Source organism: Diadema antillarum, unplaced genomic scaffold (genome assembly GCF_040938485.1).
Source record: "Diadema antillarum isolate AM-2024a unplaced genomic scaffold, OU_Dant_1.0 seq00000637_RagTag, whole genome shotgun sequence".
NCBI classification, from domain to species: Eukaryota; Metazoa; Echinodermata; class Echinoidea; order Diadematoida; family Diadematidae; genus Diadema; species Diadema antillarum.
This window is the reverse complement of record NW_027271554.1, coordinates 110,892-137,242: the sequence shown is the minus strand read 5'-3', so window position 1 is coordinate 137,242 and position 26,351 is coordinate 110,892. Positions and strand designations below refer to the sequence as shown.

The following is a 26,351-nucleotide window of genomic DNA, read 5'->3' as shown; positions in this document are numbered from 1 at the left end:
TTTCTTTTTTTTTAACAAATGGAGCGTGTCTTTATGTTCTGTTTGAAACAAACATAAAGTTTTGTTGTGTTTATGTATCAATATACTGAAATTTGTTTGGGACTGTTTGGAATTTGCTTTTCCACATAATTTCTCCGTTAGTATAGAATCCCTGAGAACGTGTTGTAAAATATTTTACACATCCCATCAATCAAGGTAATTAAGAATGAACAAGAAGTTGCGTTACATTTCTGTAGGTAATTTTAAGACGTTGCTATAGCCCCTTATTGTAGAGCTACTCAGTAAATAATCTAAAGCTATTTATGCATGTAATCCACACGTCTGATACCTGTCTTATACTATTTGTTGATTGCTGTTTATCAACCCACCAGCATTCCACTGTGAGGAACCTATGGAATACCACGAGTGTGAATGTATTCCGTCTCCACATGACGAGTGTACACGTTTCCACGACGACAACAAAGAATGTCCTGTCGAGCGAGTCAATGGCTGCTTCTGTCCTGAAGGAACCATGCTCGTTGATGACGAATGTGTGCCCTGTTGTAAGTATTCAAAATCTTGGAGATCCTTGACATTGAACAACGACGCAAAATTTTACGCAAGAGTAGTAACGAGATGCCAAGAGCTGATGCGGACTCAACAGATTTTTGTATTCGTTTGAAATGTGAGACTACTAGGTATTTCGAAATAGACATGGTTATAAACATGCTAGTGTATGTGTTGCAGTAACTCTAGCAAAAGAAAATAAACTTTAGTTCAAAGGAAGTGTCAATTAGACAGATTGATAAATAGAATGAAAAATGGGAAACAAGCGAGACAAGCAGATATGGGCTGAGATACATCCAGAAATGTTTCCAATATAGACATGATAGATAGCCACACTGAAAATAGATAGAATGTACATTATGTTGCGCCTATTGCTTCGCGTAAAAGTGTATTTTCAATTCATGAGAATATCTTAAAGAGTAATCTTAACCTATGTTAAAGGTCCACTGGTTGTCTTCATCGGAATTAAAGCGATCAGAGTGATGTCACGAGAGACGAAGTCAAGAGATCAGGGAAACTCGCTTTCTTTAAGGCTATCGCCGGAACACCCAAATGAGGTCCCTCGCTAAAGACTTAAGTTGTCTAAAGATCGATAACATAAAGTTGACATTTTTACTGCAGTTAGGCTTGTTGTAGTTGTGAACAAAACATTTCTCTGTTTTACAGCCACACCCACAGAATCCGTCTCCACGCCTACGACGAGGCCTACCACCACCGCGCCCCCTACACCCACTTTCACACCAACATCTTATGTACCACCGCGCAATGAATGTAAGTAATCGAAAAATTATTCCAACCTTAAAACCAATTTGATCATACCGGTAGCTGCCTGGCCAGGAGTCACTTTCACATTTTTCTATATGATTGAAATTGTTACAGGCTTGAAGACTGAATTTTTTGAAATTTAGCTGTTTTTGTTCAAAGGCATCTCGGAGAAGGCATGTTTGGAAGTTGCCTTTCAGTCAGAAATGCGTAATTTACTTTTATCATTACACTAAGAAATCTAAACCTTACCACTTCCGTCCATGACACCCCTAAACACATTAACATCGATACTCGTGCTCTGTTCTTCAAGGTATCTGCACGGGATACGGCGATCCTCACTACAGAGACTTCAATGGCAACGACTTTGATCACCAGGGCAACTGCACGTACATTCTGAGCGAAGATTCCAGCAAACCACCAAAGTACACAGTACTCATCACCAACGTGGAGTGTGAACGGTTCCCCGGTACAACGTGTCCTAAGCAGCTTACAATCATCTACGGAGGGCATACGGTCGTACTGTTGTCTGACCACACGTCCGGAGGGGTGGGTATATCGTGTTATGATGTTTTTCGAGTACCTGATAGTTCGTAAGAATACTGATCAATCTCTTTCTACCCGGGTGCACCGAGTGCCGCATTACTGTTGCACTGTTGTTGAATGAAATACTGGCTTAAGTAGGAATCAATGTATGGGTGCAACAAGAATATGAATCACGACAGCGATAATCCTAAAACTTAATTTAGGAAAAGTAACAATGAGGGTTATTAGGATTAGACAGCTACTGTCAAACAACATTACTGTATTGTGAAGATCAACAAAGGATATTTCAAACGATGAATTTACTGCTGTTACACAGGAAATTTCAAAAGAAGTCGTTTGAATCCTCCAATGTCAATTAAGTTGCTGACTGTGCTTTTTCATCAAATCTTATATCATAAAGCACAACCGTGTCGACATAGACGGAGACCCATATACTGCACCCGTGAGCGATTTCAATCCTACCTTCGACATCTGGGTTGACGGTATCTTCGTCGTCTATTACGCACCCGAAATCCGCCTGGAAGTCCGTTTTGTCCCCTTCGACTTGCACTACTTCAGCGTTCGGGTTGCCTACGAGATATACTACAACAGCACAGAGGGACTGTGCGGTAATCCACACATTTCCTCTTTTTCCTAGTTTGGGGTAGATTGAAAAGTTGACTTTTTCGTTTTAATTGGAGTGAATTTGAGTGGTAAGCTTCAAAAAGAAGTATGTCTATTGATTCATTGATTTAGTACTTATCTTTCTATTATCTATAACTGAATACCGTTTTTGAAACAGTGATAATGGAAAACCAAAACGAATAAACGTTAAATCAATGAGTAACTGTTGACTCATAAAAACATCTACGGCACTGATTCTCGGAATATAAAGGACTGACAAATTACACCTGTGCCAGGCAAATCAAGGCCAACTCCAAACTTAGTTCATTTAGTAATAAATATCCATAGAAATCGAAGAAATTTCATCCCTTTTTTTAAACTCAAACTAGAGTACGTTTTACCCATTTGATCTCTTATGCTCCAAAAGTTGGTCTATATTATTTGCTACAATGCGTGCCACTTTTAACCTTTTTTCCATTTACACAAAATTACATGTATGAGCAATTTTTGCTACGATTTTTGCTTTTCACCGAGAATATTATAAATAGTCTATACTTAAACTAAACCAATACAAACAAACAGGGATCTGTGGCGTCAATGAGACAACGTGTGAAGAGGATAATGACTGCTGTGAATGGGTACCGATCGAAGAACGGAGAGATTGTGGCTGCGGCGAGCCTGTACCTCGTTGCCCGAACCCACCCGATGTGGACTGGTGCAAACTGCTGTACACGCGGCCCGAATTCCAAGTGTGTCACGAGGTTGTTTCCCCAGACCCATTCTACAGGAACTGCCTCTACGACGAGTGTTTCTCCAACGAAACTACGTGCGACGCATTCGAGTACTACGCCATCGCGTGTGCTAGAGCTGGTGTGTGTATCGACTGGCGAGAGGAAGACTTTTGTCGTAAGTTCTTATCATTCATTCATCAGTATAATTTTTTTTTAAACAAATGGAGCGTGTCATCATGTTTTGTTTGAAACAAACATAAAGTTTTGTTGTGTTTATGAAATTTGTTTGGGACTGTTTGGAATTTGCTTTTCCACATACTTTCTCCGTCAGGAGAATCCCTGAGAACGTGTTGTAAAATATTTTACACATCCTATCAATCAAGGTAATTAAGAATTAACAAGAATTAGCGTTACATTTCTCTAGGTAATTTTAAGACGTTGCTATAGCCCCTTATTATAGAGCTACTCAGTAAATAATCTAAAGCTATTTTTGCATGTAATCCACACGTCTGATACCTGTCTTATACTATTAGTTGATTGTTGTTTATTAACCCACCAGCATTCCACTGTGAGGAACCTATGGAATATCACGAGTGTGAATGTATTCCGTCTCCACATGACCAGTGTACACGTTTCCATGACGACAACAAAGAATGTCCTGTTGAGCGAGTCAATGGCTGTTTCTGTCCTGAAGGAACCATGCTCGTTGATGACGAATGTGTGCCCTGTTGTAAGTATTCAAAATCTTGGAGATCCTTGACATTGAACAACGACGCGAAATTTTACGCAAGAGTAGTAACGAGATGCCAAGAGCTGATGCGGATTCAACAGATTTTTGTATTCGTTTGAAATGTGAGACTACTAGGTATTTTGAAATACACATGGTTGTAAACACGCCAGTGTATGCGTTGCAGTAACTCTAGTAAAAGAAAACAAACTTTAGTTCAAAGGAAGTGTCAATCAGACAGATAGATAAATAGAAGGAAAAATGAGAAACAAGCGAGACAAGCGGATATGGGCTGAGATAAATCCAGAAATTTCTCCAATATAGACATGATAGATAGCCACACTGAAAACAGATAGCATGTACATTATGTTGCGCCTATTGCTTCGCGTAAAAGTGTCTTCGCGTAAAAGTGTACTTTCAATTCATGAGAATATCTTAAAGAGTGATCTTAACCTATGTTAAAGGTCCACTGGTTGTCTTCATCGGAATTAAAGCGATCAGAGTGACGTCACGAGAGACGAAGTCAAGAGATCAGGGAAACTCGCTTTCTTTAAGGCTATCGCCGGAACACCCAAATGAGGTCCCTCGCAAAAGGCTTAAGTTGTGTAAAGATCAATAACATAAAGTTGACATTCTTACTGCAGTTAGGTTTGTTGTAGTTGTGAACAAAACATTTCTCTGTTTTACAGCCACACCCACTGAATCCGTCTCCACGCCTACGACGAGGCCTACCACCACCGCGCCCCCTACACCCACTTTCACATCAACAGCTTATGTACCACCGCGCAATGAATGTAAGTAATCGAAAAATTATTCCAACCTTAAAACCATTCTGATCGTACCGGTAGCTGCCTGGCCAGGAGTCACTTTCACATTTTTCTATATGATTGAAATTGTTACAGGTTCGAAGTCTGAAATTTTTGAAATTTAGCTGTTTTTGTTCAAAGGCATCTCAGAGAAGGCATATGTTTGGAAGTTGCCTTTCAGTCAGAAATGCGTAATTTACTTTTATTATTACACTAAGAAATCTAAACCTTATTACTTCCGTCCATGACACCCCAAAAGACATTAAAGGTAGGGAATCCCATTTGCATGCCTTAAATGAAGAGTTGTATAAATACAGTGGTATGTTGAAGAGAGTATCATTTTAGAAACTCCCATAAAGTATTGAAAGTGGAAGGTAACATTTAGTACACTTTTTTGACCGTTAGATTTTGAATTGAATTTTTTTCGGGGCTCACCGTAAATTCCAGTACATTACTAGGCTACCTTTGCAGACCCATGCATTGCATGTGTGTCCATCATGTATATTTTGTGAAGAAATTTTATCAAAACTTACAAACATTTCTATATACATTCTTGCCACACACTCTATATGTTATTACATCAGCTCTTATACTTTTAGATATGTGTTTATAGATAAAAAATACAGAAGACTGCAACAAAAAGGCTTAGGTGTGGCTGACACACAGAACTACTGAGTAGTTGAGTTTTGTGCATTATTCAAATTGTAGATAACTGTTGACTTCCAAATTTCTCAGCAGTGGCCTAAACAAGTCCCCTGAGGTTCATATTTAATGTTTTGCTGCATTTTGGGAGGTCTGTAAAAGGTATCCCCTACCTTTAACAGCGATACTCGTGCTCTGTTCTTCAAGGTATCTGCACGGGATACGGCGATCCTCACTACAGAGACTTCAATGGTAACGACTTTGATCACCAGGGCAACTGCACGTACGTTCTGAGCGAAGATTCCAGCAAACCACCAAAGTACACAGTACTCATCACCAACGTGGAGTGTGAACGGTTCCCCGGAACAACGTGTCCTAAGCAGCTTACAATCATCTACGGAGGGCATACGGTCGTACTGTTGTCTGACCACACGTCCGGAGGGGTAGGTATAACGTGTTATAATGTTTTTGAGTACCTCATAGTTCCGAAGAATACAGATCAATCTCTTTCTACCCGGGTGCACCGAGTGCCGCATTACTGTTGCACTGTTGTTGAATGACATATTGGCTTAAGTAGCAATCAATGCATGGGTGCAAGAAGAATACAAATCACGAAATCACGAAATCACGATAAATATGAACCTGAACTTAGGAAAAGTAATAATGAGAGTTATTAGGATTAAACAACCACTGGCAAACGACATTACTCTATATGCAAAGATCAACGAATGAAGAATATTTGAAACCATGAATTTACTGCCGTTACACAGGAAATTTGAAAACAAGTCGTTTGAACCCTTCAATGTCGAGTTGTTGACTTTGCTTCTTAATCAAATCTTACATCATAAAGCACAACCGTGTCGACATAGACGACGACCCATATACTGCACCCGTGAGCGATTTCAATCCTACCTTCGACATCTGGGTTGATGGTATCTTCGTTGTCTATTACGCACCCGAAATCCGCCTGGAAGTCCGTTTCGTCCCCTTCGATTTGCACTATTTCAGCGTTCGGGTTGCCTACGAGATATACTACAACAGCACAGAGGGACTGTGCGGTAATCCACACATTTCCATTTTTCCTAGTTTGGTGTAAATTGTAAGGTTTATTTTTTCGTTTTTATTAGAATGAATTTGAATGGTAAGCTTCAAAAATAAGTGGCTAAGGTCTATTGATTCATTGATTAAGTAGTTTTCTATCTATTGTCTATAACTGAATGCCGTTCTCGAAACAGTGATATTTAGAACCAAAACGAACAAACATCAGATTAATAAGTAACTGTTGACTCATAAAAACATACAGCACTGATTTTTAGAAGATAAACGACTGACAAATTACACCTGTGCCAGGCAAATCAAGACCAACTCTAAATTTAGTTCATTTAGTAATAAGTACCTATAGAAATTGGAGAAATTTCATTCCGTTTTATTCAAGCCAAACTAGAGTACGTTTACCCATTTGATTTCTTATGCTCCAAAAGTTGGTATATCATTTGCTATAATGCGTGCCACTTTTAATCTTTTTTTTTCCATCTACACAAAATTACATGAATGAACAGCTTTTTTTTCACTGAGAATATTACAAATAATCTATACTTAAATTAAACCAATACAAACAAACAGGAATCTGTGGAGTCAATGAGACAACGTGTGAAGAGGGTGGTGACTGCTGCGAATGGGTACCGATCAAGGAACGGAGAGACTGTGGCTGCGGCAAGGAAGTACCTCCCTGCCTGTACCCACCCGACGTAGACTGGTGCAAACTGCTGTTTACTCGGCCCGAATTCCAAGTGTGTCACGATGCTGTTTCACCAGAACCCTTCTTTAAGAACTGCCTCTACGACGAGTGTTTCTCCAATGAAACTACGTGCGACGCTTTCGAGTACTACGCCATTGCGTGCTCTAGAGCTGGTATATGTATCGACTGGCGAGAGGATGACTTTTGTCGTAAGTTCCTATAATTCAGTCTTTAGCGTTAAAAGTTCTCTTGCTTCTTTTTACAAATGTTGCGTGTCTTCAAGATCATATCGACAGAAACATGAAGTTTTGATTTTATGTAGCAGTGCGCTGAAGATTGTTTTGGAATGTTGAGTTACCTGTTTAGATATTTTTTTTTTGTCATGTACGTACCCCGTCACATAATGAGAATCCCTAATGACGAGCTGTGGCATACTTTGCAAGCCAATAGCACAGGTAACCAGGAACGAACTAGAATAAGCGTTACATTTCAAAGAAGCTATAGGTAGTTTTTAAAACGTTATTCTCTGATACTATTTGCCGATTGCTGTTTATTATCCCATCAGCATTCCACTGTGAGGAACCTATGGAATACCACGAGTGTGAATGTATTCCGTCTCCACATGACGAGTGTACACGTTTCCATGACGACAACAAAGAATGTCCTGTTGAGCGAGTCAATGGCTGCTTCTGTCCTGAAGGAACCATGCTCGTTGGTGACGAATGCGTGCCCTGTCGTAAGTATCTAGCCACATCTTGGAGATCCCTGACATCGAACAACGACGCAGCATCTAACACAAGTGTAGTAACGAGATGCCGGGAGCTGATGTGGACTCGACAGACTTTCTATTCGTTTGAAATGCATGACAACTAGGTAGTTCGAAATACACATGGTTATAAACATATGAGTGTATGTCTTCAAGTAACTCTAATGAAAGAAAAGAAAAGAAAAGACAACTTAAATTCAAAGAGGATGTCAAGTAGACAAATTGACAGAAAAAAGCAATTGAGAAACAAGCGAAACAAGCATATATGGGCTAAGATAAATTCAGAAAAATCGACCATATGAATAGCCACACTGAAAATATATAGCACGTAGATTATGCTGCCGTATTGTCTCGAGTAAAAGAGTACTTTGATTTCATGAGGATATCTTAGAAGGTAATCGTAACGTATGTTAAAGGTCCACAGTGGTTGTCTTCATCGGAATTAAAGCAATCAGAGTGACGTCACGAGAGACGAAGTCAAGAGATCAGGGAAACTCGCTTTCTTTAAGGCTATCGACTGAACACCCAAATGAGGTCCCTCGCAAAAGGCTTAAAGGACAAGTTCACCTTCATAGACATGTGGGTTGAGTGAATGCAGCAATATTAGTAGAACACATCAGTGAGAGTTTGAACAAAATCGGACAATCCGTTATAAAGTTATGAATTTTTGAAGTTTCTGCTCAGTCACGGCTGGATGACAAGACTACTATAGCTTGTGATGTCACATGAGTACAACGATATAAAGAAAGAATAAAGAAAATTCAACATAATTTAAATTATTTCCATTTTTCTCGCATAACAAAAGAACACTCGACTTCTCTCTTTAAGAAGGCAGGGGGAATAATGTTACCCTTAGCATGCGTCAGTAAGTCGAAGAAATGTGCACTTTATTCAAAAAGTAAAGTTTTGTGCAATTCTCTTTTTATTTTCCTTGTATAGTTAGTTGTACGCATGTGACATAATACACAGTAGTAGTCTTCTCTTCCAGCAATGACTGCGCAGATACTTAAAATATTCGTAACTTTTGAACGGATTGTCTAGTTTTCCTCAAACTTTCACTGATGTGTTCTACTGATATTGCTGCATTCTCTCAATCCTTATGTATATGAAGGTGGACTTGTCCTTTAAGTTGTGTAAAGATGTATAAAATGTGACCGTGCACCTCAAAACGAACATAAAGTCGCACACACTGATTTTGCGTGAGGACTGAAAATAAGTGAAATGGGTCAACCCAGCCGAACTTGACTTTTTAATATTTTCTGAAAGAGCGAATCTTCTTTTAAATTATGCTAAAATTTGGTATCATAAAACTGGCAGGAAAGTGTGTTTTCTTAGCAGTTTATCTCGAACATTTTTGGTAGAATAGTGTGATTAGGTGTGTCTTTAGAATCCCTTTTTCATTTCTAAAAAAACCTTGTCCACACTCTTCACTTTCAACTCTAATAACTTTTGAAAGGATGATGCTACTGCTTTGGAAGTTGGCATTAATTATGGACAGAATGTGTTAATGAGGCATGATTAATTTCGGTTTAATCTGATAATCCCTTCATTGTTGTTACTCTGGCGGTTTACTTCCTGTTTTTTGTCCCATTCATCGCACAGCCAGGATGGTTTGGTAAAGATTAAGCGCTTGAATACACACTGTACTTCAGAGCCTCTTTTCTCAGTTCACACTTTTCCTGAGTTTGTGCTTTCTTTCCAATATTTAGATAGGTTAGGAGAGTCCATTTGATTTGAGTTATACATCATTTTAAAGCTTAAAGTCTCCTCTTTCAGAATATGGTCTTAACTAAAAATTCATGTCTGGCGACTTTTTGTTTGTTTTGAGGTGCAGGGTCACAAATAAAGTTGACATTCTTACTGTAATTAGGTTTATTGTAATTGTAAACAAAACATTTCTCTGTTTTGTAGCCACACCCAGCGAGCCTGTCTACACGACTTCGACCACGCCTACCACCACCGCGCCCCCTACACCCACTTTCACACCAACAGCTTATATACCACCGCGCAATGAATGTAAGTGAACGAAAAATTCTTCCAACCTTAAAACCAATTTGATCGTACCGGTAGCTGCCTGGCCAGGAGTCACTTTCGTAGTTTTCTATATGATTTAAATTGTTACACGCCAAAGGTTTGAAGTCTGAAAATCTTTCGAATTTGGCTGTTTTTGTTCAAAGGCATCTCAGAGAAGGCATGTTTGGAAGTTGCCTTTCAATCAGAAATGCGTAATTTACTTTTCTTATCAAATTGAGAAATCTAAGCCTGATCACTTCCGTCCATGACACCCCTGAACACATTAACAGCTATACTCGTGCTCTGTTCTTCAAGGTATCTGCACGGGATACGGCGATCCTCACTACAGAGACTTCAATGGTAACGACTTTGATCACCAAGGCAACTGCACGTACGTTCTGAGCGAAGATTCCAGCAAACCACCAAAGTACACGGTACTCATCACCAACGTGGAGTGTGAACGGTTCCCCGGTACAACGTGTCCTAAGCAGCTTACAATCATCTACGGAGGGCATACGGTCGTACTGTTGTCTGACCACACGTCCGGAGGGGTAGGTATAACGTGTTATGAAATTTTCGAGTACCTCATAGTTCCGAAGAATACTGATCAATCTCTTTCTACTCGGGTACACTGATTGCCGCGCTGCTGTTGCACTATTGTTGAACGAAATACTGGCTTAAGTAGGAATCAATGTATGGGTGCAACAAGAATATGAATCACGACAGCGATAATCCTAAAACTTAATTTAGGAAAAGTAACAATGAGGGTTATTAGGATTAGACAGCTACTGTCAAACAACATTACTGTATTGTGAAGATCAATAAAGGATATTTCAAACGATGAATTTACTGCTGTTACACAGGAAATTTCAAAAGAAGTCGTTTGAATCCTCCAATGTCAATTAAGTTGCTGACTGTGCTTTTTCATCAAATCTTATATCATAAAGCACAACCGTGTCGACATAGACGGAGACCCATATACTGCACCCGTGAGCGATTTCAATCCTACCTTCGACATCTGGGTTGACGGTATCTTCGTCGTCTATTACGCACCCGAAATCCGCCTGGAAGTCCGTTTTGTCCCCTTCGACTTGCACTACTTCAGCGTTCGGGTTGCCTACGAGATATACTACAACAGCACAGAGGGACTGTGCGGTAATCCACACATTTCCTCTTTTTCCTAGTTTGGGGTAGATTGAAAAGTTGACTTTTTCGTTTTTATTGCAGTGAATTTGAGTGGTAAGCTTCAAAAAGAAGTATGTCTATTGATTCATTGATGTAGTACTTATCTTTCTATTATCTATAACTGAATACCGTTTTTGAAACAGTGATAATGGAAAACCAAAACGAATAAACGTTAAATCAATGAGTAACTGTTGACTCATAAAAACATCTACGGCATTGATTCTCGGAATATAAAGGACTGACAAATTACACCTGTGCCAGGCAAATCAAGGCCAACTCCAAACTTAGTTCATTTAGTAATAAATATCCATAGAAATCGAAGAAATTTCATCCCTTTTTTTAAACTCAAGCTAGAGTACGTTTTACCCATTTGATCTCTTATGCTCCAAAAGTTGTTCTATTATTTGCTACAATGCGTGCCACTTTTAACCTTTTTTCCATTTACACAAAATTACATGTATGAGCAATTTTTGCTACGATTTTTGCTTTTCACCGAGAATATTATAAATAGTCTATACTTAAACTAAACCAATACAAACAAACAGGGATCTGTGGCGTCAATGAGACAACGTGTGAAGAGGATAATGACTGCTGTGAATGGGTACCGATCGAAGAACGGAGAGATTGTGGCTGCGGCGAGCCTGTACCTCCTTGCCCGAACCCACCCGATGTGGACTGGTGCAAACTGCTGTACACGCGGCCCGAATTCCAAGTGTGTCACGAGGTTGTTTCCCCAGACTCATTCTTCAGGAACTGCCTCTACGACGAGTGTTTCTCCAACGAAACTACGTGCGACGCATTCGAGTACTACGCCATCGCGTGTGCTAGAGCTGGTGTGTGTATCGACTGGCGAGAGGAAGACTTTTGTCGTAAGTTCTTATTATTCAGTCATCAGTATAATTTTTTTTTTAAACAAATGGAGCGTGTCATCATGTTTTGTTTGAAACAAACATAAAGTTTTGTTGTGTTTATGTATCAATATACTGAAATTTGTTTGGGACTGTTTGGAATTTGCTTTTCCACATACTTTCTCCGTCAGGAGAATCCCTGAGAACGTGTTGTAAAATATTTTACACATCCTATCAATCAAGGTAATTAAGAATTAACAAGAATTAGCGTTACATTTCTCTAGGTAATTTTAAGACGTTGCTACAGCCCCTTATTGTAGAGCTACTCAGTAAATAATCTAAAGCTATTTTTGCATGTAATCCACACGTCTGATACCTGTCTTATACTATTTTAGTTGATTGTTGTTTATTAACCCACCAGCATTCCACTGTGAGGAACCTATGGAATACCACGAGTGTGAATGTATTCCGTCTCCACATGACCAGTGTACACGTTTCCATGACGACAACAAAGAATGTCCTGTTGAGCGAGTCAATGGCTGTTTCTGTCCTGAAGGAACCATGCTCGTTGATGACGAATGTGTGCCCTGTTGTAAGTATTCAAAATCTTGGAGATCCTTGACATTGAACAACGACGCAAAATTTTACGCAAGAGTAGTAACGAGATGCCAAGAGCTGATGCGGATTCAACAGATTTTTGTATTCGTTTGAAATGTGAGACTACTTGGTATTTCGAAATATACATGGTTATAAACATGCTAGTGTATGCGTTGCAGGAACTCTGGTAAAAGAAAACGAACTTTAGTTCAAAGGAAGTGTCAATTAGACAGATTGATAAATAGAATGAAAAATGAGAAACAAGCGAGACAAGCACATATGGGCTGAGATAAATCCAGAAATGTTTCCAATATAGACATAATAGATAGCCACACTGAAAATAGATATCATGTACATTATGTTACGCCTATTGCTTCGCGTAAAAGTGTCTTCGCGTAAAAGTGTACTTTCAATTCATGAGAACATCTTAGAGAGTAATCTCAACCTATGTTAAAGGTCCACTGGTTGTCTTCATCGGAATTAAAGCGATCAGAGTGACGTCACGAGAGACGAAGTCAAGAGATCAGGGAAACTCGCTTTCTTTAAGGCTATCGCCGGAACACCCAAATGAGGTCCCTCGCAAAAGGCTTAAGATCAATAACAGAAAGTTGACATTCTTACTGCAGTTAGGTTTGTTGTAGTTGTGAACAAAACATTTCTCTGTTTTACAGCCACACCCACAGAATCCGTCTCCACGCCTACGACGAGGCCTACCACCACCGCGCCCCCTACACCCACTTTCACACCAACAGCTTATGTACCACCGCGCAATGAATGTAAGTGATCGAAAAATTATTCCAACCTTAAAACCAATTTGATCGTACCGGTAGCTGCCTGGCCAAGAGTCACTTTCACATTTTTCTATATGATTGAAATTGTTACAGGCTTGAAGACTGAAATTTTTGAAATGTAGCTGTTTTTGTTCAAAGGCATCTCAGAGAAGGCATGTTTGGAAGTTGCCTTTCACTCAGAAATGCGTAATTTACTTGTATTATTACACTAAGAAATCTAAACCTTATCACTTCCGTCCATGACACCCCTAAACACATTAACATCGATACTCGTGCTCTGTTCTTCAAGGTATCTGCACGGGATACGGCGATCCTCACTACAGAGACTTCAATGGTAACGACTTTGATCACCAGGGCAACTGCACCTACGTTCTGAGCGAAGATTCCAGCAAACCACCAAAGTACACAGTACTCATCACCAACGTGGAGTGTGAACGGTTCCCCGGTACAACGTGTCCTAAGCAGCTTACAATCATCTACGGAGGGCATACGGTCGTACTGTTGTCTGACCACACGTCCGGAGGGGTAAGCATAACGTGTTACGATATTTTCGAGTACCTCATAGTTCTGAAGAATACTGATCGATTTCTTTCTATTCGGGTACACCGATTGCCGCGCTGCTGTTGCACTATTGTTGAACGAAATACTGGCCCTTAGTACAGTGGCGTATCTAGGGGGGGGGGGGGGCAAGGGGGGCACGTGCCCCGGGCGCCACTCCTTGGGGGCGCAAAAAACGAAAAAAAACCGAAAAAAAAAGAAGAAGAAAAAGAAAAAAAAACGAAGAAGAAGAGGAAAAAAAAAGAAAAGAAGAAGAAGAAGAAGAAGAAAACGCCCGGAAAGGGGGGGGGGGGGGGGAAGCGGGAGAATGGCGGGGGGGCAGAAAACCAAATCAAACAAGATAAAAACAAAACATGATGATGACGCGGACAAAATGACAATGTTTATTGTGTTCACACAATTAAGAATTCCATGTTCTGCCAGCTGAAATACAAAAATTTTCGGCTCGCTCGCTGCGTTCGCTCGCCAAAATTTATACAAATAAAGAAGGTAAGAACAAAAGGTGATACTGACGTGAACAAAATGATAATGTCTATTGTGTTCACACATGTCATTTTATATTTAGCAAGCAAAATGTTTCACGGAGCAGCGGCTGCAATTTCTTTCGTTCTGAAGCGATCGCCAATTGGATCAAAAGAATGCGCCAACGGTTTCAAACATACGGGGGGGGGGGGGAGGGGCGCAAAGAAATCAAGCAAGATAAGAACAAAACGTAATGATGACGAGGAAATATGCAAATTTCGGCTCACTCGCTCGTACAAGTTAGAGTATTTTTTTCAAGTCCACAGTTTGTTGGTATAAATCGTTATAAGGCCGTCACTATTATCTTGATTAGGATTGTAAGATTAAATAAGCAAAAAATGACAAGAATTCAATGTTTTGTAAGCTGAAATACAAAAATTTTCGGCTCGCTCGCTGCGCTCGCTCGCCAAAATTTATCCCCCCCAAAAAAAAACGAAAAGAAGAAGATAAGAACAAAACGTGACGATGACGCGCACAAAATGATAATGTCTATTGTGTTCACACAATCATGTCATTTTATATTAAGCAGGAAAAATGTTACACGGAGCAGCGGCTGCAATTTCATTCGTTCTGAAGCGATCGCCGACTGGATCAAGAGAGGACGCCAACAGTTTCGAACATAATTATGGGGGGGGGGGGGGGGCGCAAAAAAACAAAACAACAAATCAAAAAAGATAAGAACAAAACGTAATGATGACGCGGAAATATGCAAATTTCGGCTCACTCGCTCGTACTAATTTAGAGTACTAGTATTATAAGTCCTCAGTTTATTGGTATAAATCGTTATCTATAAGGTCGTCACTATATCTTGATTAGAATTGTAAGATTTAATAAGCAAAAAATGACAAGAATTCCATGTTTTGCCAAGCTGATATACAAAAATTTTCGGCTCGCTCGCTGCGCTCGCTCGTCAAAATTTATCAAAAAAACAAAAAAGAACAAAGAGATAAGAACAAAACGTGATGATGACGTGGAAATTTACAAATTTCGGCTAACTCGCGCGTACTAATTTAGAGTACTTTTGAAATTCCTCATGCAGTTTGTTGGTATAAATCGTTATCTATAAGGCCGTCACTATATCTTGATTGGAATTGTAAGATTTGATTAGCAAAAAATGACAAGAATTCCATCTTTTGTAAGCTGAAATACCAAAATTTTCGGCTCGCTCGCTGCGCTCGCTCGCCAAAATTTATCAAAATTCATTACATTTGAATCACCCTCAAAAGACCCCTTTAAAGTGCTTGAAAAAGCGTATCATGTGGACTTTGTTTAAAGTCCCTACCGAGATGGGGTTGGGGTTGAACACTTTTTAAAGGACAAGTTCACCTTCATAAACATAAGGATTGAGAGAATGCAGCAATATTAATAGAACACATCAGTGAAAGTTTGAGGAAAATTGGACAATCGATGCAAAAGTTATGAATTTTTAAAATTTTTGTGTTGGAGCCGCTGGGTGAGGAGACTACTACAGCTTGTAATGTCATATGCGTACAACCGTATAAAGAAAATGTAAAGAAAATTCAACATATTTTCACTTTTTTTCGCATAATAAAAGAGCACTTGACTTGCCGCTTTCTAAAGGCAGGGGGAATAATATTACCCATAACATATGTTGGTAACGAGTCAAGGGAATGTGTACTTTTTTCAAAAGATGATATTTTGTGAAATTCTCTTTATATTGTCCTTATATTGTTGTACGCATGTGACATTACACACTGCAGTAGTCTTCTCATCCAGCGGTTACTGCACAAAAACTTCAAAAATTCATAACTTTTGAACGGATTGTCCGATTTTCCTCAAACTTTCAATGATGTGTTCTACTAATATTGCTACATTCTCTCAATCCTTGTGTTTATGAAGGTGAACTTGTCCTTTAAGAAATTAGGGGCGCAATTTTCGCGCTTGCCCCGGGCGCCATTTTCCCTAGATACGCCACTGCTTAAGTAGGAATCAATGCATGGGTGGAACAACAAGAATGTGAATCACGACAGCGATGATCCTCAAAGTGAACTTAGGAATAATAATAATGAGCGTTATTAGGATTAAACAACCACTGTCAAACAACATAACTGTATTGTAAAGATCAACGAATGAAGAATATTTGAAACGATGAATTTACTGCTGTTACACAGGAAATTTCAAAACATGTCGTTTGAAGTCTACAATGTCGAGTTGTTGACTTTGCTTCTTAATCAAATCTTACATTATAAAGCACAATCGTGTCGACATAGACGAAGACCAATATACTGCACCCGTGAGTGATTTCAATCCTACCTTCGACATCTGGGTTGATGGTATCTTCGTTGTCTATTACGCACCCGACATCCGCCTGGAAGTCCGTTTCGTCCCCTTCGACTTGCACTACTTCAGCGTTCGGGTTGCCTACGAGATATACTACAACAGCACAGAGGGACTGTGCGGTAATCCACACGTTTCCATTTTCCTAGCTTGGGGTAGATAAGAAAGCATGTCTTTTCGTTTTTGTTAAATTGAATTCGTTTGGTATGCTTGAAAAGAAGAATGCCTTTTATATTGATTTATAGGGCGGAGCAGATATCTGTCTAAGATTTAGAACTCAATATAAGCGTCTAGGGCAACTACCCCCTGGGCAATTACCCTGGACCCTTCCCCTGACCCTAACCCTAACCCTAATCCTAATCTTGAATCTAATTCTAGCACCTAATTCTAGCCCTAACCCAAACGCTAACCGTAAACGTAACCCTAACCCAAATCTTTACTCTAAGGGGATTTCCCTGATACGGAATATAAATTTTTAGAACAGTGACATTCAAAACTTCGAAAAAGATAAATGGGTAAGTGTTGATTTTTAAATACATACGGCACTGATCCTCAGTAGATAGTAAATGATACATTTCTTCTTGCGATGACATGTCCAAGAAGGGGAGGGGTTGGGTTTCAGCTGTATACTCATAGATGTATCGCGAGAAAATTAAGAGATTAAAGAGAAAGCAAATGACGTTCCGCTTGAGGTGGTCTAGTATTTGCCTTAACGTGTGTAACACAAAATCACATGAATGATCAAGTTGTGCTAGTCTGTTTGTTTTGTTTTGTGTTTGTTTTTGGTTTTTCACCAAGAATATTATGCATTTTTTATGCTTAAACTGAACAAAAACAAACAAACAAACAGGGATCTGTGGCGTCAATGAGACAACGTGTGAAGAGAATAATGACTGCTGTGAATGGGTACCAATCGAAGAACGGAGAGATTGTGGCTGCGGTGAGCCTGTACCTCCTTGCCCGAACCCACCCGATGTGGACTGGTGCAAACTGTTGTACACGCGGCCCGAATTCCAAGTGTGTCACGAGGTTGTTTCACCAGACCCATTCTTCAGGAACTGCCTCTACGACGAGTGTTTCTCCAATGAAACTACGTGCGACGCATTCGAATACTACGCCATTGCGTGCGCTAGAGCTGGTGTGTGTATCGACTGGCGAGAAGAAGACTTTTGTCGTAAGTTCTTATCATTCAGTCATAGGTATATTTTTTTTAACAAATGGAGCGTGTCATCATGGTCTGCTTGAAACAAACATGAAGTTTTGTTGTGTTTATGTATCAATATACTGAAATTTGTTTGGGACCGTTGAGTTGGGACTGTTTGGAATTTGCTTCTCCACATACTTTCTCCGTCAGTATAGAATCCCTGAGAACGTGTTGTAAAATATTTTACACATCCTATCAATCAAGGTAATTAAGAATGAACAAGAATTAGCGTTACATTTCTGTACGTAATTTTAAGACGTTGCTATAGCCCCTTATTGTAGAGCTACTCATAACCAGTAAATAATCTAAAGCTATTTAGGCATGTAATCCACACGTCTGATACCTGTCTTATACTATTTGTTGATTGCTGTTTATCAACCCACCAGCATTCCACTGTGAGGAACCTATGGAATACCACGAGTGTGAATGTATTCCGTCTCCACATGACCAGTGTACACGTTTCCATGACGACAACAAAGAATGTCCTGTCGAGCGAGTCAATGGCTGCTTCTGTCCTGAAGGAACCATGCTCGTTGATGACGAATGTGTGCCCTGTTGTAAGTATTCAAAATCTTGGATATCCTTGACATTGTAACAACGACGCAAAATTTTACGCAAGAGTAGTAACGAGATGCCAAGAGCTGATGCGGACTCAACAGATTTTTGTATTCGTTTGAAATGTGAGACTACTAGGTATTTCGAAATACACATGGTTATAAGCCTGCTCGTGTATGCGTTGCAGTAACTCTATTAAAAGAAAACAAACTTTAGTTCAAAGGAAGTGTCAATTAGACAGATAGATAAATAGAAATGCATCCAGTGGAAAAGACGCTCTATAAATGTCTATTATTATTAAAATGAGAAACAAGCGAGACAAGCGGATATGGGCTGAGATAAATCCAGAAACTTCTCCAATATAGACATGATATATAGCCTCATTGAAAATAGACAGCATGTACATTATGTTGCGCCCATTGCTTCGCGTAAAAGTGTACTTTCAATTCATGAGAATATCTTAAAGAGTAATCTTAACCTATGTTAAAGGTCCACTGGTTGTCTTCATCGGAATTAAAGCGATCAGAGTGACGTCACGAGAGACGAAGTCAAGAGATCAGGGAAACTCGCTTTCTTTAAGGCTATCGCCGGAACACCCAAATGAGGTCCCTCGCAAAAGGCTTAAGATCAATAACAGAAAGTTGACATTCTTACTGCAGTTAGGTTTGTTGTAGTTGTGAACAAAACATTTCTCTGTTTTACAGCCACACCCACAGAATCCGTCTCCACGCCTACGACGAGGCCTACCACCACCGCGCCCCCTACACCCACTTTCACACCAACAGCTTATGTACCACCGCGCAATGAATGTAAGTGATCGAAAAATTATTCCAACCTTAAAACCAATTTGATCGTACCGGTAGCTGCCTGGCGAGGAGTCACTTTCACATTTTTCTATATGATTGAAATTGTTACAGGCTTGAAGACTTAAATTTTTGAAATGTAGCTGTTTTTGTTCAAAGGCATCTCAGAGAAGGCATGTTTGGAAGTTGCCTTTCAGTCAGAAATGCGTAATTTACCTTTATTATTACACTAAGAAATCTAAACCTTATCACTTCCGTCCGTGACACCCCTAAACACATTAACATCGATACTCGTGCTCTGTTCTTCAAGGTATCTGCACGGGATACGGTGATCCTCACTACAGAGACTTCAATGGTAACGACTTTGATCACCAGGGCAACTGCACCTACGTTCTGAGCGAAGATTCCAGCAAACCACCAAAGTACACGGTACTCATCACCAACGTGGAGTGTGAACGGTTCCCCGGAACAACGTGTCCTAAGCAGCTTACAATCATCTACGGAGGGCATACGGTCGTACTGTTGTCTGACCACACGTCCGGAGGGGTAGGTATAACGTGTTATGATGTTTTTCGAGTACCTCATAGTTCCGAAGAATACAGATCGATCTCTTTCTACCCGGGTGCACCGAGTGCAGTATTACTGTTGCACAGTTGTTGAATGAAATACTGGCTTAAGTAGCAATCAATGCATGGGTGCAAGAAGAATACAAATCACGAAATCACGATAGATATGAACCTGAACTTAGGAAAAGTAATAATGAGGGTTATCAGGATTAAACAACCACTGGCAAACAACATTACTGTATATGCAAAGATCAACGAATGAAGAATATTTGAAAAACATGAATTTACTGCTGTTACACAGGAAATTTGAAAAGAAGTCGTTTGAACCCTTCAATGTCGATTTGTTGACTTTGCTTCTTAATCAAATCTTACATCATAAAGCACAACCGTGTCGACATAGACGACGACCCATATACTGCACCCGTGAGTGATTTCAATCCTACCTTCGACATCTGGGTTGATGGTATCTTCGTTGTCTATTACGCACCCGACATCCGCCTGGAAGTCCGTTTCGTCCCCTTCGACTTGCACTATTTCAGCGTTCGGGTTGCCTACGAGATATACTACAACAGCACAGAGGGACTGTGCGGTAATCCACACATTTCCGTATTTTTCCTAGTTTGGGGTAGATTAAAAAGTTTATTTTTTCGTTTTTATTGGAGTGAATTTGAGTGGTAAGCTTCAAAAAGAAGTATGTCTATTGATTCATTGATTGAGTAGTTATCTTTCTATTAGCTATAACTGAATACCGTTTTTGAAACAGTGATATTGGAAAACCAAAACGAACAAACATCAAATTAATGAGTAACTGTTGACTCATAAAAACATACGGCACTGATTCTCAGAAGATAAAGGACTGACAAATTACAGCTGTGCCAGGCAAATCAAGGCCAACTCCAAATTTAGTTCATTTAGTAATAAATACCTATAGAAATCGAAGAAATTTCATTCCTTTTTTTTCAAGTCAAACTAGAGTACGTTATACCCATTCCAAAAGTTGGTCTATTATTTGCTATAATGCGTCCACTTTTAATCTTTTTTCCATCTACACAAAATTACATGAATGAACAATATGTGCTATGTTTTCTTGCTTTTTTACCGAGAATATTATAAATAGTCTGTACTTCAACTAAACCAAAACAAACAAACAAACAGGGATCTGTGGCGTCAATGAGACAACGTGTGAAGAGAATAATGACTGCTGTGAATGGGTACCGATCAAGGAACGGAGAGATTGTGGCTGCGGCGAGCCTGTACCTCCTTGCCCGAACCCACCCGATGTGGACTGGTGCAAACTGCTGTACACGCTGCCCGAATTCCAGGTGTGTCACGAGGTTGTTTCACCAGACCCATTCTTCAAGAATTGCCTTTACGACGAGTGTTTCTCCAACGAAACTACGTGCGACGCATTCGAGTACTACGCCATCGCGTGTGCTAGAGCTGGTGTGTGTATCGACTGGCGAGAGGAAGACTTTTGTCGTAAGTTCTTATCATTCAGTCATCAGTATAATTTTTTTATTTTTTTTTATTTTTTTTTTTACAAATGGAGCGTGTCTTCATGTTCTGTTTGAAACAAACATAAAGTTTTGTTGTGTTTATGTATCAATATACTGAAATTTGTTTGGGACTGTTTGGAATTTGCTTTTTCACATAATTTCTCCGTTAGTATAGAATCCCTGAGAACGTGTTGTAAAATATTTTACACATCCCATCAATCAAGGTAATTAAGAATGAACAAGAATTAGCGTTACATTTCTCTAGGTAATTTTAAGACGTTGCTATAGCCCCTTATTGTAGAGCTACTCAGTAAATAATCTAAAGCTATTTTTGCATGTAATCCACACGTCTGATACCTGTCTTATACTATTAGTTGATTGTTGTTTATTAACCCACCAGCATTCCACTGTGAGGAACCTATGGAATACCACGAGTGTGAATGTATTCCGTCTCCACATGACGAGTGTACACGTTTCCACGACGACAACAAAGAATGTCCTGTCGAGCGAGTCAATGGCTGTTTCTGTCCTGAAGGAACCATGCTCGTTGATGACGAATGTGTGCCCTGTTGTAAGTATTCAAAATTTTGGATATCCTTGACATTGAACAACGACGCAAAATTTTACGCAAGAGTAGTAACAAGATGCCAAGAGCTGATGCGGACTCAACAGATTTTTGTATTCGTTGGAAATGTGAGACTACTAGGTATTTCGAAATAGACATGGTTATAAACATGCTAGTGTATGCGTTGCAGTAACTCTAGCAAAAGAAAACAAACTTTAGTTCAAAGGAAGTGTCAATTAGACAGATTGATAAATAGAATGAAAAATGGAAAACAAGCGAGACAAGCAGATATGGGCTGAGATAAATCCAGAAATGTTTCCAATATAGACATGATAGATAGCCACACTGAAAATAGATAGCATGTACATTATGTTGCGCCTATTGCTTCGCGTAAAAGTGTATTTTCAATTCATGAGAATATCTTAAAGAGTAATCTTAACCTATGTTAAAGGTCCACTGGTTGTCTTCATCGGAATTAAAGCGATCAGAGTGATGTCACTAGAGACGAAGTCAAGAGATCAGGGAAACTCGCTTTCTTTAAGGCTATCGCCGGAACACCCAAATGAGGTCCCTCGCTAAAGACTTAAGTTGTCTAAAGATCGATTACATAAAGTTGACATTTTTACTGCAGTTAGGCTTGTTGTAGTTGTGAACAAAACATTTCTCTGTTTTACAGCCACACCCACAGAATCCGTCTCCACGCCTACGACGAGGCCTACCACCACCGCGCCCCCTACACCCACTTTCACACCAACATCTTATGTACCACCGCGCAATGAATGTAAGTAATCGAAAAATTATTCCAACCTTAAAACCAATTTGATCATACCGGTAGCTGCCTGGCGAGGAGTCACTTTCACATTTTTCTATATGATTGAAATTGTTACAGGCTTGAAGACTGAATTTTTTGAAATTTAGCTGTTTTTGTTCAAAGGCATCTCGGAGAAGGCATGTTTGGAAGTTGCCTTACAGTCAGAAATGCGTAATTTACTTTTATCATTACACTAAGAAATCTAAACCTTACCACTTCCGTCCATGACACCCCTAAACACATTAACATCGATACTCGTGCTCTGTTCTTCAAGGTATCTGCACGGGATACGGCGATCCTCACTACAGAGACTTCAATGGCAACGACTTTGATCACCAGGGCAACTGCACGTACATTCTGAGCGAAGATTCCAGCAAACCACCAAAGTACACAGTACTCATCACCAACGTGGAGTGTGAACGGTTCCCCGGTACAACGTGTCCTAAGCAGCTTACAATCATCTACGGAGGGCATACAGTCGTACTGTTGTCTGACCACACGTCCGGAGGGGTGGGTATATCGTGTTATGATGTTTTTAGAGTACCTGATAGTTCGTAAGAATACAGATCAATCTCTTTCTACCCGGGTGCACCGAGTGCCGCATTACTGTTGCACTGTTGTTGAATGAAATACTGGCTTAAGTAGCAATCAATGCATGGGTGCAAGAAGAATACAAATCACGAAATCACGATAGATATGAACCTGAACTTAGGAAAAGTAATAATGAGGGTTATTAGGATTAAACAACCACTGGCAAACAACATTACTCTATATGCAAAGATCACCGAATGAAGAATATTTGAAACGATGAATTTACTGCTGTTACACAGGAAATTTGAAAAGAAGTCGTTTGAGCCCTTCAATGTCGATTTGTTGACTTTGCTTCTTAATCAAATCTTACATCATAAAGCACAACCGTGTCGACATAGACGACGACCCATATACTGCACCCGTGAGCGATTTCAATCCTACCTTCGACATCTGGGTAGACGGTATCTTCGTTGTGTATTACGCACCCGAAATCCGCCTGGAAGTCCGTTTCGTCCCCTTCGACTTGCACTATTTCAGCGTTCGGGTTGCCTACGAGATATACTACAACAGCACAGAGGGACTGTGCGGTAATCCACACATTTCAATTTTTCCTTGTTTGGTGTAAATTGTAAGGTTTATTTTTTCGTTTTTATTAGAGTGAATTTAAGTGGTAAGCTTAAAAAAGAAGTAGGTCTATTGAGCCATTGATTAAGTAGTTATCTTTCTATCATCTATAACTGAATACTGTTTTTGAAACAGTGATATTGGAAAACCAAAACAAACAAACATTGAATTAATGAGTAATTACTGTTGACTCATAAAAACATACGGCACTGATTCTTAGGAGATACAGGACTAACAAATTTCACCTGTGCCAGGCAAATCAAGGCCAACCCCAAATTTTGTTCATTTAGTAATGAATACCCATAGAAATTGAAGAAATGTCTATTCCTTTTTATTCAACTGAAGCTAGAATACGGTTTACCCATTCGATTTCTTAGGCTCCAAAAGTTGGTCTATTATTTGCTGTAATGCGTGCCACTTATAATCTTTTTTTTTTCATCTAAACAAAATTACATGATTTAACTTTTTTGTTCACCGAAAATATAGCAGATAGTCTTTACTAAAAGGACCTGTTTACCTTTGGGAGCAGTGATTTCGATAATGTTCAAGATATCACATTTAATACATGTGTAGGTCTGTTGAATCACAAAACCTGCTACCATATAAAACTTTTGCAATAAAGCCTAAAATATAAGGAGATATCAGTAATTTTCTCTTTTAATCGTAACTGTAATCGGTTTAGGCTGGAAACGCTTTTATTTTAACTATTGTTCACATTTTGTATATCTAACCATACCTAACATTGATTATACGGATTCAAATTTTACAGTGGTTGTTTCTATTCCAAACTCACATTTGGAACAATTTAAAAACACTAATGCTGTTTTTTTTGTTTCTTCTGCAAATTGTAAAGTATGCCTTTAAACTAAACCAATACAAACAAACAGGGATCTGTGGAGTCAATGAGACAACGTGTGAAGAGGGTGGTGACTGCTGCGAATGGGTACCGATCAAGGAACGGAGAGACTGTGGCTGCGGCAAGGAAGTACCTCCCTGCCTGTACCCACCCGACGTGGACTGGTGCAAACTGCTGTTTACGCGGCCCGAATTCCAAGTGTGTCATGACGCTGTTTCACCAGAACCCTTCTTTAAGAACTGCCTCTACGACGAGTGTTTCTCCAACGAAACCACGTGCGACGCTTTCGAGTACTACGCCATTGCGTGCTCTAGAGCTGGTGTGTGTATCGACTGGCGAGAGGATGACTTTTGTCGTAAGTTCCTATAATTCAGTCTTTAGCGTTAAAATTTCTCTCGCTTCTTTTTACAAATAATGCGTGTCTTCATGGTCATATCGACAGAAACACAGAGTTTTGATTTTATGTAGCAATACGCTGAAAATTGTTTTGGAATGTTGAGTTACCTGTTTAGATATTTTTTTTTGTCATATACGTACCGCGTCACATAATGAGAATCCCTAATGACGAGCTGTGGCATACTTTGCAAGCCATGTTAGCACAGGTAACCAGGAACGAACTAGAATAAGCGTTACATTCCAAAGAAGCTATAGATAGTTTTTAAAACGTTATTCTCTGATACTATTTGCCGATTGCTGTTTATTATCCCATCAGCATTCCACTGTGAGGATCCTATGGAATACCACGAGTGTGAATGTATTCCGTCTCCACATGACGAGTGTACACGTTTCCATGACGACAACAAAGAATGTCCTGTTGAGCGAGTCAATGGCTGTTTCTGTCCTGAAGGAACCATGCTCGTTGATGACGAATGTGTGCCCTGTTGTAAGTATACAAAATCTAGCAGATCCTTGACATCGAACAACGACGCGATATTTTGCGCAAGTGTAGTAACGAGATGCCGAGAGCTGATGCGGACTCAACAGACTTTTGTATTTGTTTGAAATGTAGAGAGTGTCAAGTTGATAGATAGAGAAAAAAAGACACTGTGAAACGAGCGAGACAAACGAATATGGGGTAAGATAAATTCAGAAATATCGGCAATATAAATAGCCACACTGAAAATTGAGATCAAGATGTACCTGTTGTTGTGTCTATTGCCTCGCGTAAAAGTGAATTCGGGACTCGTCTTCAACGGGTTAAATATAATGAGGTGTAATTGAGAATTCTTAGCCTTTGTTAAAGGCCATCCCGCTGTCTTAATTGGAAGTAAAGTGAACAGAGTGACGTCACGAGAGACGTAGTCAAGACATCAGGGAAACTCGCTCTCCTCAAGGCTATCGCCGGAATACCACAATGAGGTCCTCGCTAAAGACTTAAGTTGTGCAAAGATGTATAACATAAAGATGACATTTGTACTGTAATTAGGTTTGTTGGAGTTGTGAACAAAACATTTCTCTGTTTTACAGCCACACCCACCGAGCCTGTCTCCACGACTTCGACCACGCCTACAACCACCGCGCCCCCTACACCCACTTTCACACCTACAGCTTATGTGCCACCGCGCAATGAATGTAAGTGATCGAAAAATTATTTTAATATTAAAACCAATTTGATCGTACCAGTAGCTACCTGGCCAGGAGTCACTTTCGTTGTTTTCTAT

The 26,351-nt window shown here is 39.7% G+C and overlaps 2 protein-coding genes across 5 annotated transcripts in view; both read left to right on the top strand.

Moving 5' to 3' along the window:
- Positions 1-146, top strand: part of LOC139736341 (mucin-5B-like) — a 36,568-nt gene extending 36,422 nt beyond the window's left edge. Inside the window, exon 35 of the mRNA XM_071647096.1 lies at positions 142-146. Coding sequence (XP_071503197.1) covers positions 142-146 — 5 coding nt within the window. The remainder of the gene's footprint in view (positions 1-141) is intronic.
- Positions 147-341: 195 nt separating this feature from the next.
- The window catches only part of LOC139736335 (IgGFc-binding protein-like), a 29,783-nt gene continuing 3,773 nt past the window's right edge, over positions 342-26,351 (top strand). The window contains exons 1-22 of one of the 4 annotated variants that reach the window (XM_071647089.1): positions 342-542; positions 1,213-1,317; positions 1,622-1,857; positions 2,255-2,462; positions 6,987-7,310; positions 7,667-7,837; positions 9,779-9,883; positions 10,196-10,431; positions 10,828-11,035; positions 11,611-11,934; positions 12,335-12,505; positions 13,182-13,286; positions 13,591-13,826; positions 16,594-16,801; positions 17,530-17,853; positions 18,270-18,440; positions 19,143-19,247; positions 22,954-23,189; positions 23,590-23,797; positions 24,722-25,045; positions 25,403-25,573; positions 26,158-26,262. In XM_071647089.1, coding sequence (XP_071503190.1) covers positions 392-542; positions 1,213-1,317; positions 1,622-1,857; positions 2,255-2,462; positions 6,987-7,310; positions 7,667-7,837; positions 9,779-9,883; positions 10,196-10,431; positions 10,828-11,035; positions 11,611-11,934; positions 12,335-12,505; positions 13,182-13,286; positions 13,591-13,826; positions 16,594-16,801; positions 17,530-17,853; positions 18,270-18,440; positions 19,143-19,247; positions 22,954-23,189; positions 23,590-23,797; positions 24,722-25,045; positions 25,403-25,573; positions 26,158-26,262 — 4,432 coding nt within the window. In that variant the 5' untranslated portion in view covers positions 342-391. Of the gene's footprint in view, positions 543-1,212; positions 1,318-1,621; positions 1,858-2,254; positions 2,463-3,765; positions 3,919-4,604; positions 4,710-5,570; positions 5,807-6,213; positions 6,422-6,986; positions 7,311-7,666; positions 7,838-9,778; positions 9,884-10,195; positions 10,432-10,827; positions 11,036-11,610; positions 11,935-12,334; positions 12,506-13,181; positions 13,287-13,590; positions 13,827-16,593; positions 16,802-17,529; positions 17,854-18,269; positions 18,441-19,142; positions 19,248-22,953; positions 23,190-23,589; positions 23,798-24,721; positions 25,046-25,402; positions 25,574-26,157; positions 26,263-26,351 lie in introns of those variants that run through there. The other 3 variants (XM_071647088.1, XM_071647091.1, XM_071647090.1) reach the window with 3 other exon arrangements.